The sequence below is a fragment of the Acanthochromis polyacanthus genome, chromosome 13, assembly GCF_021347895.1.
Source record: "Acanthochromis polyacanthus isolate Apoly-LR-REF ecotype Palm Island chromosome 13, KAUST_Apoly_ChrSc, whole genome shotgun sequence".
Lineage (NCBI taxonomy): Eukaryota > Metazoa > Chordata > Actinopteri > Pomacentridae > Acanthochromis > Acanthochromis polyacanthus.
In genome coordinates this window covers 15,144,945-15,161,493 of record NC_067125.1, presented here as the reverse complement: position 1 = coordinate 15,161,493, position 16,549 = coordinate 15,144,945, and the positions used below count along the sequence as shown (strand labels likewise).

At 43.3% G+C, this 16,549-nt stretch overlaps 1 protein-coding gene across 3 annotated transcripts in view; it reads left to right on the top strand.

Annotated features, from left to right (window-relative positions):
• Window positions 1-9,720, top strand: part of atm (ATM serine/threonine kinase) — a 33,053-nt gene extending 23,333 nt beyond the window's left edge. For 2 of the 3 annotated variants that reach the window (XM_022197202.2, XM_051957959.1), the window contains exons 53-63: window positions 1,397-1,535; window positions 2,580-2,662; window positions 2,955-3,095; window positions 4,456-4,572; window positions 5,256-5,405; window positions 5,652-5,817; window positions 6,879-6,965; window positions 7,137-7,251; window positions 7,729-7,792; window positions 7,879-8,021; window positions 8,631-9,720. In XM_022197202.2, coding sequence (XP_022052894.2) covers window positions 1,397-1,535; window positions 2,580-2,662; window positions 2,955-3,095; window positions 4,456-4,572; window positions 5,256-5,405; window positions 5,652-5,817; window positions 6,879-6,965; window positions 7,137-7,251; window positions 7,729-7,792; window positions 7,879-8,021; window positions 8,631-8,811 — 1,386 coding nt within the window. In that variant the 3' untranslated portion in view covers window positions 8,812-9,720. Of the gene's footprint in view, window positions 1-1,396; window positions 1,536-2,579; window positions 2,663-2,954; window positions 3,096-4,455; window positions 4,573-5,255; window positions 5,406-5,651; window positions 5,818-6,878; window positions 6,966-7,136; window positions 7,256-7,728; window positions 7,793-7,878; window positions 8,022-8,630 lie in introns of those variants that run through there. The other variant, XM_051957960.1, reaches the window with a different exon arrangement.
• Window positions 9,721-16,549: the final 6,829 nt, after the last annotated feature.

Sequence of the window (16,549 nt, the reverse complement as noted above, 5' to 3'; positions counted from 1 at the left end):
GCGCATGTTTCTGTCTGTTTATCTGTGCAACATTACTTAGAAACGGGCAAACAAATTTGGATGAAATTTTCAGGGAAGGTCAGAAATGACACAAGGACCACTTGATTAGATTTTGGCAGTGATGCCGCTTATAGTCTGGATCCATGGATTTATTAAAGATTTCTGTATCGTTGTGGGATAGCTGCATGTCATCACTGTAACTATGACAACAAGTGAACGCTACATCAGCTGCCTGCTGATGATCCTGATTGTGATCCTACTACAAATCCACTGTTGTAGACTTATTGAAACTTATCCATTTGAAATTATACAAGGAACACTGATGTAAACTGTGGGGTGTTTCCAAGTTCCGTCAATTCCCGCCGGTCGCTACATATTTAGGTCATGCAATTCGGTATCTGTACATGACGTACACATGCATAACACACCTGTTCTCAGCACAAGGTAATTTTTTAGTAAAGGTTTCATCCGTGGGAAATGATGCAAAGACTACTTGGCGGATTACTGCGCTCTCAGAGTGCTTTTCTTGTTGTATATGTATTTGATGTTGCTTGAACATGGCACAAATTCATTATTTGGAACAAAAAGGAAAATTTAGGAGTCAGACTGGCAAATTGGGTAAATCATATGTCACAAAGTTGGGGGCTGCACAGTGGAGTAGTGGTTAGCACTTTTGCCTTGCAGCAAGGAGATCCCTGGTTCGAGTCCCGGCCTGAGCCTGGGATCTTTCTGCATGGAGTTTGCATGTTCTCCCTGTGTATGCGTGGGTTTTCTCCAGGCACTCTGGCTTCCTCCCACAGTCCAAAAATATGCTGAGGTTAATTGGTTACTCTAAATTGCCCGTAGGTGTGAATGTGAGTGTGATTGTTTGTCTGTATATGTAGCCCTGTGACAGACTGGTGACCTGTCCAGGGTGTCCCCTGCCTTCGCCCGAGTCAGCTGGGATAGACTCCAGCACCCCTAGTGAGGATAAAGCGGTGTTTAGAGGATGGATGGATGGATATGTCACAAAGTTTTTGTCCAAAATGAAAATGTTGTGCTTATTTCCAAAAATTTAGTTTATTTCTTTTAAAATGAACAGAGAAAAAAAATCCATTCAATGAAATTTCTTTTGGCCTCTTTTGCAAACAGCATTACCGTTTCCTTGCTGTACTGTGGAAAATAAGAGCAGCAGTAGGTTGTTGCTCTCATAGCCTGTGACAGTCATTAGCAACTCTCTCCCGAAGACACAATTGAAAGTGCATATTTTTGTTGCATGCCCATCTTGTTTTGAAGAAAGTAAATAAGTGCTCTGTAATTTGCAGTCCGTCCATGTCAGGCACTTCCCATTGTTTCCCTGTTGAACTCTTTAAAGGTCCCTACTTCTGTTTTACACATGAACTTCTTTCTTGTGCAGGAACGTTCAGATGTGGCTCGGAAGATCATCAGTGCCATCAGGAAAAAGAAAGGCGAAATGATCCGAGGGATTGAACGTCTGTGTGATGCCTACATCACTTTGGCTTATATGGATGCCAGCAGGCACAAGACTGAGAAGAGTGAGTAGACTGAACACACTGATGGACAGCACTTCAAGGATTCAGAGATTTGGCCTTGAAATTTTGAGAAATTCAGACATGTGCAACACTTCTTGAATCTGATTGAAATCATTGTGATTAGAGATTTTAATTTAAGTCTTTCTTTGCTAAGAAAATATGTGTATTTACATGCCACAAATCAGAATGTAACTTCTATAATCATAGAGGTGGTTCTGCCCACTGTGAAGCAACAAAGTTGCCTGAAAATGTGAGACGGAGGACAAAGAATTCTTCCAACTTTCATTTGTCCATCCATTTTGTTTCCACCACTTTATCCTGATTAGGGTCAGAGGGGAGGCGGGTGAAGGCAGGATACATGCTGGACAGGTCACCAGTCTATCACAGGGCCACACATAGAGACACACTGACACCTACAAACAATTTAGAAGCACCAGTTAACGTCAGCATGTCTTTGGACTGTGGGAGGAAGCAAAAATACCCAGACAAAACCAACATTTTACAGGGAGAACATGCAAACTCCACACAGGAAGACCCCAGGCTGAGATATGAACACAGGACCTTTGTGCTGTGAGGCTACAGGGGCTGACCACTGTTCCACTGTGCTGCCCATTTCTTTGAGAAAAACTTCATCCATGAGAAGAAATTGACCAAGATGACCTGAAATGGAAATTTTGCCCTTTCATAATACTATGCATTTACTCCTACCACAAAGAAACAGTTGAATTTAGCATTTACATGTTTTGTGAAGAAGGGATTAATCAAAAGTTTAACACTGCCCCTCTCAAACTGATTGCAAATTTCTTCAAATCAAGCCAGTTTTTATTGATTGAGGTGGTTTCATGAGTCTTTTTTTCACAGATTGGGTGATTATTCCAGTTATCAGTGGAATATTAGAGTTCATGCAAACTATTACCTCTGTACAATTTATACATTTTGGACACAGAGGTGGCAACTATTATTTATTAATGTAATAATGGATAAAAAGATGTCTTTCTTACCCCTAAATGCTGCTCTGGCATCCTTTGTGTCCTTGTTTCATCTTAGAGGCTATTCCCATCCCTGCTGACCAGCCAATCATGCAAATCAAAGACCTTGATGAGGTGGCTATCCCCACAATGGAGATTAAGGTAAAAAAATAAATAAATAAAGCGCAGCATCTTCGCTTTCATGGTGCTTAATAATTCTTGCTTGGATACTTGGAGGATGTGGCATTTACAGATGGTGGGGAGTTCAACAACTGAAATAGGAGACTTCAGTTTGACCCACTGCATGTTATTTTAATGGAACTTTGCTACTTGTGATATCAAATCAGTTTCTGTTCAACAAGACTACAGAGCAATCAGTTCTTCTAATTATCACTTGTACATTTATTTTTTAGCAGACAGGACCGTTACTTTAACACGGGTTTTGTGTAAACAGGTGGATCCATCTGGTTGCTATGACAACCTGGTGACCTTCAGATCCTTCCTGCCCCACTATCACCTGGTTGGAGGCGTCAACCTGCCCAAGATCATCGACTGTGTCGGCTCTGACGGCAAGAGCAGGAGGCAGCTGGTCAAAGTAAGCGTGTGTGTGTTTGATGGTGTGTGTCATGAAGTGTTAGAACTTTAATGACCTCAATAAGTGCAGCTGAGTTTACGCCCCAAACACGTACTCAGCTATACAGATCTCCTCTCTTTGAAGTGAATGCAGCGCGTGTCAGGTGTGATTAAAGTCTGATCAACAGTTCAGTTCTTTTCCATTTAGGTTTGGTTCTTGGTAATAGTTAATCCTGTTGTTGTGCTTTGACAAACATACTTTCACGCCTTTATAATGAGGACATTCTTCAGTAGACAGCCGAGTATTGTGTGTGTGTGTTTACATGTGAGAGCATGTTTGTATTTGTAGGAACATTTGGCACTTAAAAGCTAATAATTTACCACATGGGAGAGTCATGGTGAAACTGTTTTTTTTTTTAATCTTGATTTTTGGCATTAAACTCCGATTAAACACGGCAGAGAACACACACAGAAGTCAATCAAAGAGAAAAGAATGAATTCTTGTAGTACATAAAGTACAGTTATTGCTCTGTCTTGTTGTCACTTAGTTGTGGAAGTATATCAGCAATATTTTGTGAATTTATTTTGGTATTTATCAATTTTAGGGTTGGTTAAAGGTCAAGATGCCCTCCAGGTACATTTGCAGTTTAAAAAAATACTCAACTCTTAATAAGAATTGATGTATTTCCAATAACAGAGCAGAATTACTGGCATCTATGCCTCCTCTCTTATTCAGAAAAAATCTGACTCTATAAAAATGCTAATTTGCTGTACAATGTTTACCTACTGGAGATAACACCTGTATTACTGAATGACCGTGCAGTTCAGTTTGCCAACATCACACTTCTGTAATTTAGCAGTTGGACTGAGACTGACTTCTGAACTAGGACTTTTTATGGAAGCACAAAGACATTTTTTCACTTTCAGCCAATGATTCTAAACACATTCTTCACTATTCTGCACACTGAAGAGAAGCAACAAGGACCAAAGATGTTTCATTCTAAATACACAATTCATACTGCATATATCTTATACAGTTCAAACTGCTCACTCCACCATTTATTCACACCTTTATATGTGCCTGTCTCTATGTTTATATTATCTACAGCTACTATATTTCTATACTTTGTGGGTGAATAAGAGTCTGTTTTACCTGTGTATACTCATATTGTACATAATGCACTGAAACAAACTGCATTTAGTTTTCTCAATTCTTGTATGCTGTGAAATGACATTACTTGTTTATTCTAATCTAACATTTCTTTTAAGTGCCTACAGAAATTCTACTTCCTTTATGTAGTATTTGTAGAGTATAGATTGTCAGTCTTCCTTGAGTCCACAGTACACCACATGTTGTTCAGTGAGTCTCTCTGTGTGAACAGGGTCAGGACGACCTGCGGCAGGACGCCGTGATGCAGCAGGTCTTCAGCATGTGCTCCATGCTGCTGCAGCGCAACTCAGACACTCGCAAGAGGAAGCTCAACATCAGACGATACAAGGTTACCTTTGTATTTCCTTTCAAGAGGGAATGATGATGATGATGATGAATGAATGAATGGTTTATTTCGGTTACAATCTACCGTACAAAAATTGAATTGTGTGCATTCAGCTGACAAAAAGTTATTTTACATGCTTGCAGTCAACATTTTTTTTCTCACAAAAAACAAATATTTAACAAACTCTGTAACAAAAAAGGAAAAGGCTGAAGCCAAGGCTTATTTTAGCCTATCCTGTACAATCCTTAAAATAACCCAAAATATCAGTGAATAGTTAAACTAGTAGTTTCATGATAAGAATCTTTATTTATTTCTCTAATATCTCTTTTCTGGAGTCCAATTATAGGGTCTGTATATGTTCTGTATGCGTTTCCTCAACACAATATGACACATATGACATAAGGGAGAAGTAGAATATACGCAGACATTTTTTGTCAAAAAAATTGCTTGTTTTGTAAATAATACCAATAGTTTTAGATAATTTCTGTGGCTTCCAACCGAATGTATGATCTAAAATTACTCCCAAGAATTTGGTTTCATATACTCTTTTAAATTCGACTCCATACACGTGTACACGAATGTGTGGCTGAGTTGCCGTATTTCTTTTGCTTCTTGATAATTTCCTTACTTCCCTGTTGATTAAAGAGCTTCATTATCTTGTGCTCACTCCTCACACGTCACTCCAGGTGGTGCCGTTCTCGCAGCGTAGTGGAGTGTTGGAGTGGTGCTCTGGCACGGTGCCCATCGGGGAGTTTCTGGTGGATCCCAATAAAGGAGCACACAAACGCTTCCGACCTCAAGACTGGACCAACCTAACCTGCCGCAGAAGGATGATGGTACTGATGAACAGTGGTGTTGGAAGGAAAACACACTGAAATACACTTACTGAAGAACGTGTTTCTAAGAATCCACCAATCATGGGGTCATTTGATTTTGAGTCGTGTTCTCTTTCTGTCTCTGTGTTTGGCCTGACTTGGTTCAACCAGTTTGGTCCAATCAGAGCAGGATATTAAAGTGCAATCTTCATGAGTAAAAATGTTCCCTTCACCTGTACTGTTAAATGTGCATCGCTGTCTTTATAGGACGCTACGAAACGCGCATATGATGAGAAGCTGCAGGCCTACAGCGAGGTGTGCAAGAATTTTAGGCCTGTCTTTAGGTATTTCTGCATGGAACGGTTCCTGGATCCTGCAGTGTGGATGGAGAAACGTCTGGCTTACACTCGCAGTGTGGCCACCTCCTCTATAGGTACAGTCACACCCACTGCAGTGCTATAGGTTTACCTCAGTTAGTTGTATTTTGATTCACTTGGGTTGAAACTAAAATATTTGTGTCAACAACATTCAAGATGGTTGTTTTAATGAAGCAAGACAAACAAGACTAGTAAAATCATCATCTGTCTTCTTCTAAACATTGTAGCATTTTGTTGTTGTGAATACAGAATTTTCAAAGAAGTTAACAGATCGTTCTTTGATTTTGAGTTGTACAAGGCACTTACCCAAAATCAGTGTATTTCTTACAGTAGATGCCGTCTCGGTTTAGAGAGCCAGACAGGAGGACCTGCACTGGAGCTCAGAAAAGTCCTGCTGTAAAGGGGTCTAAAAGCTGCCAGACTCTGTTGACAAAAACAGTAATTTTACCTCCCAGAACACTGGTCTACGACTGCTTTGATTAGTCAGTCTGAGTTCTTTAACACTGCGGTGTTTCAACACTTTAGTCTGGATCTGTACCAATGTATTGAAACAAGTACTGAAGTCACAGTACTTATACAAGAAGGTGAAATGACAGTTTTTGTTAATGAAGTCTGGCGGCTTTGATGACAGACAGAGCGATAAGAAAAATCAAATTCCCTGTCCGTATGGACTGTCTGATGGCAAACTAAAGCAGTAAACATATGTTTTTGTTGTTGATATTTAATATAAACGGACCCTCAAATTCATGTAATTGTTTTTAGGTGTCTAAATTACATTTTGCTGTTGACTTCATTCACAGCAGTACATCACTTAGCTTCCCTGCAGGTCCTCCTCTCTGCCAAACCAACCAGCTTTTGCTATAGATAACGGACTGACTGTAGTTAAATACCTCATATACTGGAACACTGCGAAAGAAACACATCTGTCCCTTTAATTATGTACTGCATTGCCCGTTCAAGAAACATCCTGATTAAAAGACATGCGTGAAAATTAGTTAGCAGCTACAGGAAGTATTTTCATATTGGCAAATATAGTGATAAAGTAATAAATCATGAAAGAATTGTTGACTTCAGTCAGCTTCGGCTGCTAATTTGTTTCTTTGCTTTGTGCCCACAGTCGGCTACATTGTCGGTCTGGGCGACAGACACATCCAGAACATCCTGATCGATGAGCAGACTGCTGAACTGGTGCACATCGATTTAGGTACTCTCAGTTTCATTTATGTAAACACACACAGTTCTTTACCACAGAAGATGTGTGCAACAACAAAAAAAACATTTTATATTACATGTTATATAGATTTGTTTGTTTTTTTTAAACCAACATTCATGTTTTGATTATAAAATGACTGTGTGCTCATGGGTTGGTGTTCAGGTGTGGCCTTTGAGCAGGGGAAGATCCTCCCCACCCCTGAGACCGTCCCCTTCAGACTCTCCAGAGACATCGTGGACGGGATGGGCATCACAGGAGTGGAGGGAGTTTTCAGGAGGTGAGGAGGAGTCTGAGAGGAAAACATGTTTATGCTCCGATGTTGTTGTCGGGTTTGTTGCTCTCACATTGATTGGTGTGTGATTCAGCTGCAACTGATCCGTATGGTCTATAGAATAGAGTATTTATAAGCCAACATTCATGGACAAATCAAGTCCTCACATAGTGTTTCTTTCTTTAGGATTGATCTCTTTCATCTTTCTGTTTCACATTTTTGCCTATTTAGCTCAAAACCTACAAGAAGTACATTTTATACTTCACGTTACCTTTGATCAGGCATACCTTAGATTTCACTGATGCCATTTGCATTATAAAGTTTTAAAGATATCACGGTCATGTTGTTTTTGTGAATTCATTTATCCTCAGTAATCATGCTGAGAAAACTGTGACAGCCCTACTTAAAGCATGCCTGAGATGACCGATCACTACATTCAGTGTAGCAGATATAGTAAATAATCTGAACTCCTCGTGTTTTCAGATGTTGTGAGAAGACCATGGAGGTGATGAGGAGCTCTCAAGAAGCTCTGCTGACCATTGTAGAGGTACAGGATAGACTACACACAAGGCCTCCTCGGTTGCTCATAAATTTGTCACCTCATATTGAAGATTGCCCTTATTTCCTGTGTAGGTGCTGCTGTATGACCCTTTGTTTGACTGGACCATGAACCCTCTGAAGGCCTTCTACCTGCAGCACGACGAGCAGCAGGAGCTCAACGCAACGCTGAACTCAACCATGGGAGGAGACGACATCGACAACCACCGTAAATCCAGGTGATCAGAGGAAGGATGTGAGAAATTAGCCCTCTGAACCCCCCCCCCAAGCACAGTCTGGGTGTTGGGTTTTATTTGCTCCTGTTACCTTTTTACACACTGTGGGCAAATTCTTTACTACGGTTCCTGGAAAATGGTGACTCGTGATTGATTTGTTTCTAAACTTGTCACCTTTCTGCACTGTGTAAACACAGCCAGCAGTTCAGCCCAGTTTAATCAAATCTGAGTCGCATAACTCTTGATTGCAGCCGAGTCAGTCGTGATTTGTTGTTTTTGCAGAATTTGATTAGTGAAAATGGTTTATTTTTGGCATTTTTTAAATGAGACATGCGGAATGGTTACCCAGTGGAAGGACATGGGACGTATGAGTAGTTCAAGTACCATCGGGAAGTTAAAGGTTCAGGTTCTTTCTGTTTTTATAAAGTTTATACCTCTGTTACATGATCTAAGTTTGGCCAGTTTCTAAAGACATGTCAGTTTTGGTTTTTTTGGGTTCAGAGGGTTAAACTGTTCAGCAGGTTTTTCTTGCTTTAATCACAAAATAAGAGCCATTTACTGTTTCTGTTTCTGAAATGTTTCACTCATCTCCTCGTGCTCCTCTCCCTGCAGCGACAGTCAGAGCTTCAACAAGGTGGCCGAGCGGGTGCTGCTGCGGCTGCAGGAGAAGCTGAAGGGGGTGGAGGAGGGCACGGTGCTCAGTGTTGGAGGCCAGGTCAACCTGCTCATCCAACAAGCCATGGACCCCAAAAACCTCAGCAGACTGTTCCCAGGGTGGCAGGCCTGGGTGTAGAGAAGGATGCTGCAGCTGGTTACATTCCTGCCTTTACAAACAAAGTTCTCTGTTGTTTACCAAATAAAGGTCGTAAAGTTTCCTCCTTCCTGTTCATCATAGTGAAACAAACGTAGCAGATCAACAGCATAGTCTCCTTTTAAACCAGTTGCTGCTGACCTCCTCTACATTACAATATAAAACCAGTGTAGCATATTATATTAAACGGTTCTTATAAAATATCCTGTGCAATCAACAGCTGTTTTGCAGCAGAAACCTGCAAACTAATCTGACTTACCGGATGTACACTTCGACTTTAAGCCTGGCATTTCCTCTGCACTGTTCATGTGGATTTTTCCCTCCCATTCTACAAGTTTGTTTTTTTTTAATTTTCAAAATCCCCTTTTTTATGGGAAAACTCAACAATAACCCACATGCTGAAACTGAAAGGATGTGGATTGTACAATCAGGATTTTGAGCTTTTGCCCCCATATAACTGGATGATGGTGAGGTGCAGTCAGACCAATCGTCTGACTGTGTGAGACTACCTGTAGTATCACCACAACCAACTGCCTGGTTTAGGGGATGACATGTTGACTGTAAACATTGGACCCTTTCTGTATGTTTCTTCACTGTTTCTACATATGAAGTGATTGATTATTGCTGATGAATGTCCAAAGATCTCTGCTATGAACACATGCCTTATGAATGTATGGTTTATTATGCCTTTAAATTAGCTGAACATGGAATACTGTGTAAGTTCTTCTTTCACTTCATCAGTCAGTTTTGCGTATGAGGTCAGTGAATTATTCTGAAGGGCTAATAGAGTTTCTCTAGAAAAGTGTTATTTGTGTACAGTTTGTTTGTTTTGTATCGTTTGCCTGTTGCTCTTAAAATGAATACTGTATCATTAAATACAAACAAAAAAGACTGGTTTTATCAGTTTTTAAAGTCATTGTATTGCCTACTAGTTTATTGCAATATAATTTACAGATAAAAACTCTTAGACTGAAGTCCTGAGGTGTGATGTGTTTGCCTGTATCCATCATGTTGTAGTACCTTTCCACTGTAGCAGCACTCCATCACCACTCTGACAGCTCAGCAGATAACAGCAGGCCGGTGTTTGGACGAGGTAAGAGTCCTTGTTGTGCTCATTGAAACTTCAAACCGACGCAGTGTGAAGTGGAGGAGTGGCCATTCAGACCTTCAGCTCTTTATTTGATCATTGTAGAACAGGGCCAGAGTGAGAGGAGATGCTGGAGATCATCATTTTATATTTACAGAGAACAGAGCCGTGAAAATGTGTCTTTGAGCTTCAGGCACTTTTTGATATTTGAATGCAAAATTGATGTTTGACAGTTTTTCAGCTGCTGGATATTGTGGGTTTAATGCAGAATGACCACCAATCCGGTAAGTTTGAATTTATTTAAATATTTTTCACTTTATACTTTCTCTCATTTTCTTCAAAAAAACAACTGCAGCATTTTAAAATAATAAAATTTTAGAAAACTAGTGAATAAAATGTTTAGAATTACTTGTTACTGGTATTTTTGCTTTTTGTGTTCTAGTAGATTGTGACATTGTGATTTTTTTTTAACCCTAAAGCTTTATTCTTGTCTCTATTGTTTCCCAACAGTATCTGAACTCTGGCCCTCCTTTCATCCATGAAGTCGACCTGAGGAAACTTTCTCCACCGAGTCGATCGGATGTTAAACCTCAGTATGTTCATCATGTGGCCGTGAAGCCTCCACCTGAAATCAGCGCCACCGAACACAAAGGTATTCCACTGTCCATTCACAGCACTAAAATACAGAACTGTAACTTTCTGTTGAAGTTATATACTTTAAGAGCAACAATGATGGATTTTTGTTGTCAAGTGCAGATTAATTCTCATCACACATCAATAAGAACGCGTGTTGATTTTTGGTGGAGATGTGCTAGACAGAAAATGACCATTAATTTAATAAAAATGTTAACATATACTCATAACTAACCCCTCGCCCTAACAACGAAATGCCACTTCATTTTTTTTTTTACCTTTATGATGTCCTAAATGAGACTTTGGGTGGTAACAGTAAAATAGCTCATTCCCATGCTAACTTTTTTTACACCATTTTTACTTTACCCTGAAATGCGATAGTTTCCATTAATTTTTTGATTCTTTTTTACCAAAAACTGACATAGCTATTGTAGCCATTTCAGTCATGTTATACATCATATAAAAGCTTGGAATGTCTAGTTTGCAAACATAATAATATTGTACTTGTGGTTTCATTACAATAGAGATGACATATGATAACATGACAGCGTGTCTCAAAGTTAACTTATTCATGGAAATTGGATTATATATATATTTATGTCAACTTTTTTATTGATATATAGTGTATTCCTGATAGAATGCATTCTATATTACATATCTGCACCGTATTGTCATGCATTGCAATGTTTGGTTGCTTACCAGTATTGACTTACCCTAGCCTAGCCGCGCTAGACCCCATGTTCTGAAGGCACAAGGGTCTAGGCCATAGACTGTATATATAATGGACGTAGCATCTGGCTCCAGAATTGAAGCAAACCCGGAAGTGTCAAAAACTTGCAATATCACACCGTCCGCTAGGGCTGGCTCCAAAAAGCTTTTTCTCCATAGACCCCAATTCATTTTTGGAAAAAATAAAATTTGATAGACTGATTTTCTACAGCTCAGGATTTTTTCCCCGTTAGTTTTCATGGTCAAAATGAGAGATCAGGTGGCCGATCTTAAAATAAATCAATACTGAATTTTAAATAAATCATTAAAGTTGGCGGAGCCAGGGGGCGTGGCTATACTTGATAGACAGCAACAGAAGCCTCTGCGGCAAAACGTGGGCGGGATAAGAGAGTTCTCAGCCAATCCTGCCCCTAGTTGCTCTCCGGTCCAGTCTGTTTGATGACGCTTTTTACGTCACTGGCTCCAAAAAATCCAAAACGGCGACCAGGAAGTAGCAAAATCCGGGCTTCAGTTTCTCGGCGTTGAAAACAACGGGTGACGTCACGGTTAGTTTACGCCTGGTCTAGGCACGCTCGACAGGGAGGGAGGCGGGCTAAAAGGTTGTCTATCAAATCCCTCTGCAGCAATTGGGTAGGTATACAACCAATCAACGCAACGAATAGGCTGACGTAGTTCCTAGAGCGCTGGTGGATTGTGGCTAAGTCCCATTAGCTTCCCAACCAGCGGAGCCGCGGAGCCAACTGGTATATTAAGGATTTGCCATATCCCGTCAGTATAAGTCCAAATACGTCTTTCTTCTCAATGAAACACTTCAGTGCCGTCCTTTGTTTATCTTTCAAGTTGAATTTTAGCTTAAAATCTTTAAGGGCTGTGGCCAAAGCCCAGTCCAAAGATAACTGTTTATTGTGCGCCGGTTGTTTCTGTCAGAATCGTCGCGCCTCTGTCGTCACTTAGTTACGCCCGCCTTCTGACTCTACACTTCATGGTGATTCGTCCGGCCAGTTTTAGGAGAATCCAACCTCGAGCCTTATGGAGGGTAACTAGACCCACCCTGGCAGAGAATTAAATTCGTTGCCGTGGGTTGTCTAGCGTGGCTAGGCTAGACTTACTCTATTATCTTTGGATGAATTGTTGATTATTGAGTGCGTAGTGTGTTTGATGACTTTCCTGCCACATTCACTTATGTGTGTGTCAAAATGAAAGCATCTGTTCATTGTAGAGTGTGTTAAAGGAAAACAGCCGTTATCCAATGCCAACACAGCTTTCCACAGTAATAAATGTGTAAAAATGCCTTTATACTGTAAAGTACCGCGATACAGAGAAAAACCGGCGATACAGCGATACATGGGGAGGGACCGCTGTAATTCAAACTTAGAACCTCAATTTGTGTGTAAATGTGCTTCAAGTCACAGTGTGTGTGTTGTTGTGTCAGATGTAAAACAGAGGTGTGTTAAGTTCACCGTGGCCGCTGTGATCTGCCTGCTGCTGCTCCTGCTGCTGGCTGGAATCCTCCTTGCTTATTACTGTGAGTTATTAAAGAGTTGCTTTTGGAGATCCAACCTTGAATATACACACATGCTTTCTGTATGTTCTAACACCGACCCCTGTCCCCCAGTTTCCTCTCCCTGTTCGAGGGGGATGCGGTGTGGTGATGGGAGCTGTGTGTGGGAGTCTCAGTGGTGTAACGGAGTGATGGACTGTCCAGCAGGCCAGGATGAAGCTCACTGTGGTAAACAGACTTATACACATAATAAAACCTGCTTAAGGCTATGCACTACAGGGGGATTTAAACTATTAAGACAATTCTGCTTTACTTGTACTCGAAGATTTCAGACTTTTATATTTAGGCAAATTAAGTAATATCTATCAAAATCGGTGCTAATTTGCAACAACTTCCAGGACAGAAGATTGATCACTGAATAAAGTCAAGTGCAACATTCAACATATTAGAGTCAGTTTTTACATAGGAGATTTTAAATATCTTTCTATCACTCCATAAATCACAAAATACTGTCAACAACCATAAAAAAATCTATTCATTCATATTTTGTCATGTTTTAGGAATAAAATGTTGAAAAATAAATGATTACATACAGAAAGTCAAAGTGTGAAAACTTTTAGAATACAGATGGGACCAAAAAATGAAAGTTTAGTGGTTGTAAATGTTCCTGAATTGGGGATCTTTGGCGTAAAATGTGAGCATTTTCAGATTGTTAAAGCTTTTATTTTAAAATTCCATACATTTTACATGTAAAAAAAATGTTTAGCTAATAGATTTCATCATGAAAGTTCCTCAGTTGATCGTTTACATCAAGACAATAGCTTTTTTTTCTGAAGTTTTGTTTAAAAATGCAAATGAGGTGCTGTCCAAATGTGTACACTGATTCAAGGCAAAGCCGCTACCTCGCCCGGGATAGGGAAACCGGGGTCTTCCCGTGGAGCCAGACCTGGGGGGGGAGCTCGTACAGGAGCGTTTGGTGGCCGAGCCTTGGGGTCCCGTGGGGCTCGGTCGGGCAAAGCCCGAAAAAGTAACACGGGGCCACCGCCCAGTGGGCCCACCACCTACAGGGCAGGAAGTCGGGGTCGGGTGCTATGCCCACCAGGCGGTAGGCAGGAGCGGGCGCCCAGGCGTGCCACCCCCTGGTGGCGTAGACTAGCTCTGGGGACGTGGAACGTCACCTCACTGGTGCGGGAGGTGGAGCGATACCGGCTAGATATAGTTGGGCTCGCCTCCACGCACAGCAAGGGTTCTGGAACCAGAATCCTGGAGAGGGGTTGGACTCTCTCCTACTCTGGAGTTGCCCAGGGTGAGAGGCGCCGGGCGGGTGTGGGGATACTCACAAGCCCCCGGCTGAGCGCCGCTTTGTTGGAGTTCTCCACGGAGAATGAGAGGGTCGCCTCTCTGCGACTTCGTGTTGCAGGAGGGAAAACTCTGACTGTTGTCTGTGCTTATGCCCCGAACAGCAGTTCAGAGTATTCGGCCTTCTTGAAGTCTCTGGGTGGGGTCCTGGAAGGGGTACCGCCCGGGGATTCCATAGTTCTCCTGGGAGACTTCAACGCTCACGTGGGCAACGATGGAGAAACCTGGAGGGGGGTGATTGGGAGGAACGGCCTGCCCGATCTGAATCCGAGTGGTGTTTTGTTATAGGACTTCTGTGCTAGTCATGGTTTGGCCATAACAAACACCATGTTCGAGCATAAGGTTGCTCATAAGTGTACTTGGTACCAGAGCACCTTAGGCCAAAGGTCGATGATCGACTTTATAGTCGTATCGTCAGACCTGCGGCCGTATGTCTTGGACACTCGGGTGAAGAGAGGTGCAGAGCTGTCAACTGATCACCACCTGGTGGTGAGTTGGATCCGATGGCGGGGAAGACTGCCGGACAGACCTGGTAAACCCAAACGTGTAGTGCGGGTGAACTGGGAACGTCTGGCGGAGGACCCTGTCCGTAGGGTTTTCAACTCCCACCTCCAGAAGAGTTTCTCCTGCATCCCGGGGGAGGTTGGGGACATGGATTCTGAGTGGTCCATGTTCAAAGCCTCCATTGCAGAAGCAGCTGTTAGGAGCTGTGGTCTGACGGTCACTGGTGCCTGTCGCGGCGGCAATCCAAGGACCCGCTGGTGGACACCAGCAGTGAGGGAGGCCGTCAGGCTGAAAAAGGAGACTTTTCAAGCCTGGTTGGCTCGGGGGTCTCCTGAAGCAGCTGACAGGTACCGGCTGGCCAAAAGGGCGGAAGCTGCGGCAGTTGTGGAAGCTAAAACTCGGGTGTGGGAGGAGTTCGGGGAGGCCATGGAGAAGGACTTTCGGTCGACCTCGGGGAAGTTCTGGCAAACCATTCGACGCCTCAGGAAGGGGAGGCAGGGCTTTGCTCAGGCTGTGTATGGTCGGGGTGGAGAACTGCTGACCCGTACTGGGGATATCGTCGGGCGGTGGAAAGAGCACTTCGAGGAACTCCTGAACCTGGTAAACACGTCCTCTATGGAGGAGGCAGAGCCTGAAGACTCGGGGGTATCTGCGTCCATATCCGTGGCAGAGGTCGCTGAGGTAGTTAAAAAGCTCCTCGGTGGCAAGGCGCCAGGTGTGGACGAGATTCGCCCTGAGATGCTGAAGGCTCTGGACATTGTTGGACTGTCTTGGTTGACACGTCTATACAATGTCGCGTGGGCATCGGGTACAGTACCTGGGGAGTGGCAGACCGGGGTGGTGGTCCCTATTTTTAAAAAGGGGGATCGGAGAGTGTGTGCCACCTACCGTGGTATCACACTTCTCAGCCTCCCCGGGAAAGTTTACTCTAGGGTGCTGGAAGGGAGGATTCGGCCGATAGTCGAACCTCGGATTCAGGAGGAGCAATGCGGATTCCGTCCCGGTCGTGAAACAGCGGACCAGCTCTTTACCCTTGCGGAGCTGCTGAGGGGGCATGGGAGTATGACCTGCCAGTCTACATGTGTTTTGTAGATCTGGAGAAGGCGTACGACCGTGTCCCCCGAGGGGCTTTGTGGGGGGCACTGCGGGAGTATGGGGTCCGAGGCTCATTGTTACGGGCCGTTCGGTCCCTGTACGACCAAAGTGAGAGCTGTGTCCGCATACTTGGCATTAAGTCAGACACGTTTCCGGTGGGTGTTGGACTCCGCCAGGGCTGCCCCTTGTCTCCAATCCTGTTTGTGGTTTTCATGGACAGGATTTCAAGGCGCAGTCGTGGTGGGGAGGGTTTTCGGTTTGGGAGCCTCAGGATCGCTTCTCTGCTTTTTGCGGATGATGTGGTTTTGTTGGCATCCTCAGACTGTGACCTCCGGCACGCACTGGAGCGGTTTGCAGCCGAGTGTGAAGCGGCAGGGATGCGGGTCAGCACCTCCAAGTCCGAGGCCATGGTTCTCTGCCGGAAACCGGTGGAGTGCTTCCTCCGGGTTGGGGGGGAGTTGCTTCCCCAAGCGAAGGAGTTTAAGTATCTCGGGATCTTGTTCACGAGTGATGGGAAAATGGAGCGAGAGATGGACAGGCGGATTGGTGCGGCGTCAGCAGTAATGCAGGCGTTGTACCGAACCGTCGTGGTGAAGAGGGAGCTGAGCCGTAAGGCGAAGCTCTCGATTTACCAGTCCATCTACGTTCCAACCCTCACCTATGGTCATGAGCTTTGGGTAGTGACCGAAAGAACAAGATCGCGGATACAAGCGGCCGAAATGAGCTTCCTCCGTAGGGTGGCTGGGCTCAGCCTTAGAGATAGGGTGAGGAGCTCAGACATCCGGAGGGAGCTCGGAGTAGAGCCGCTGCTC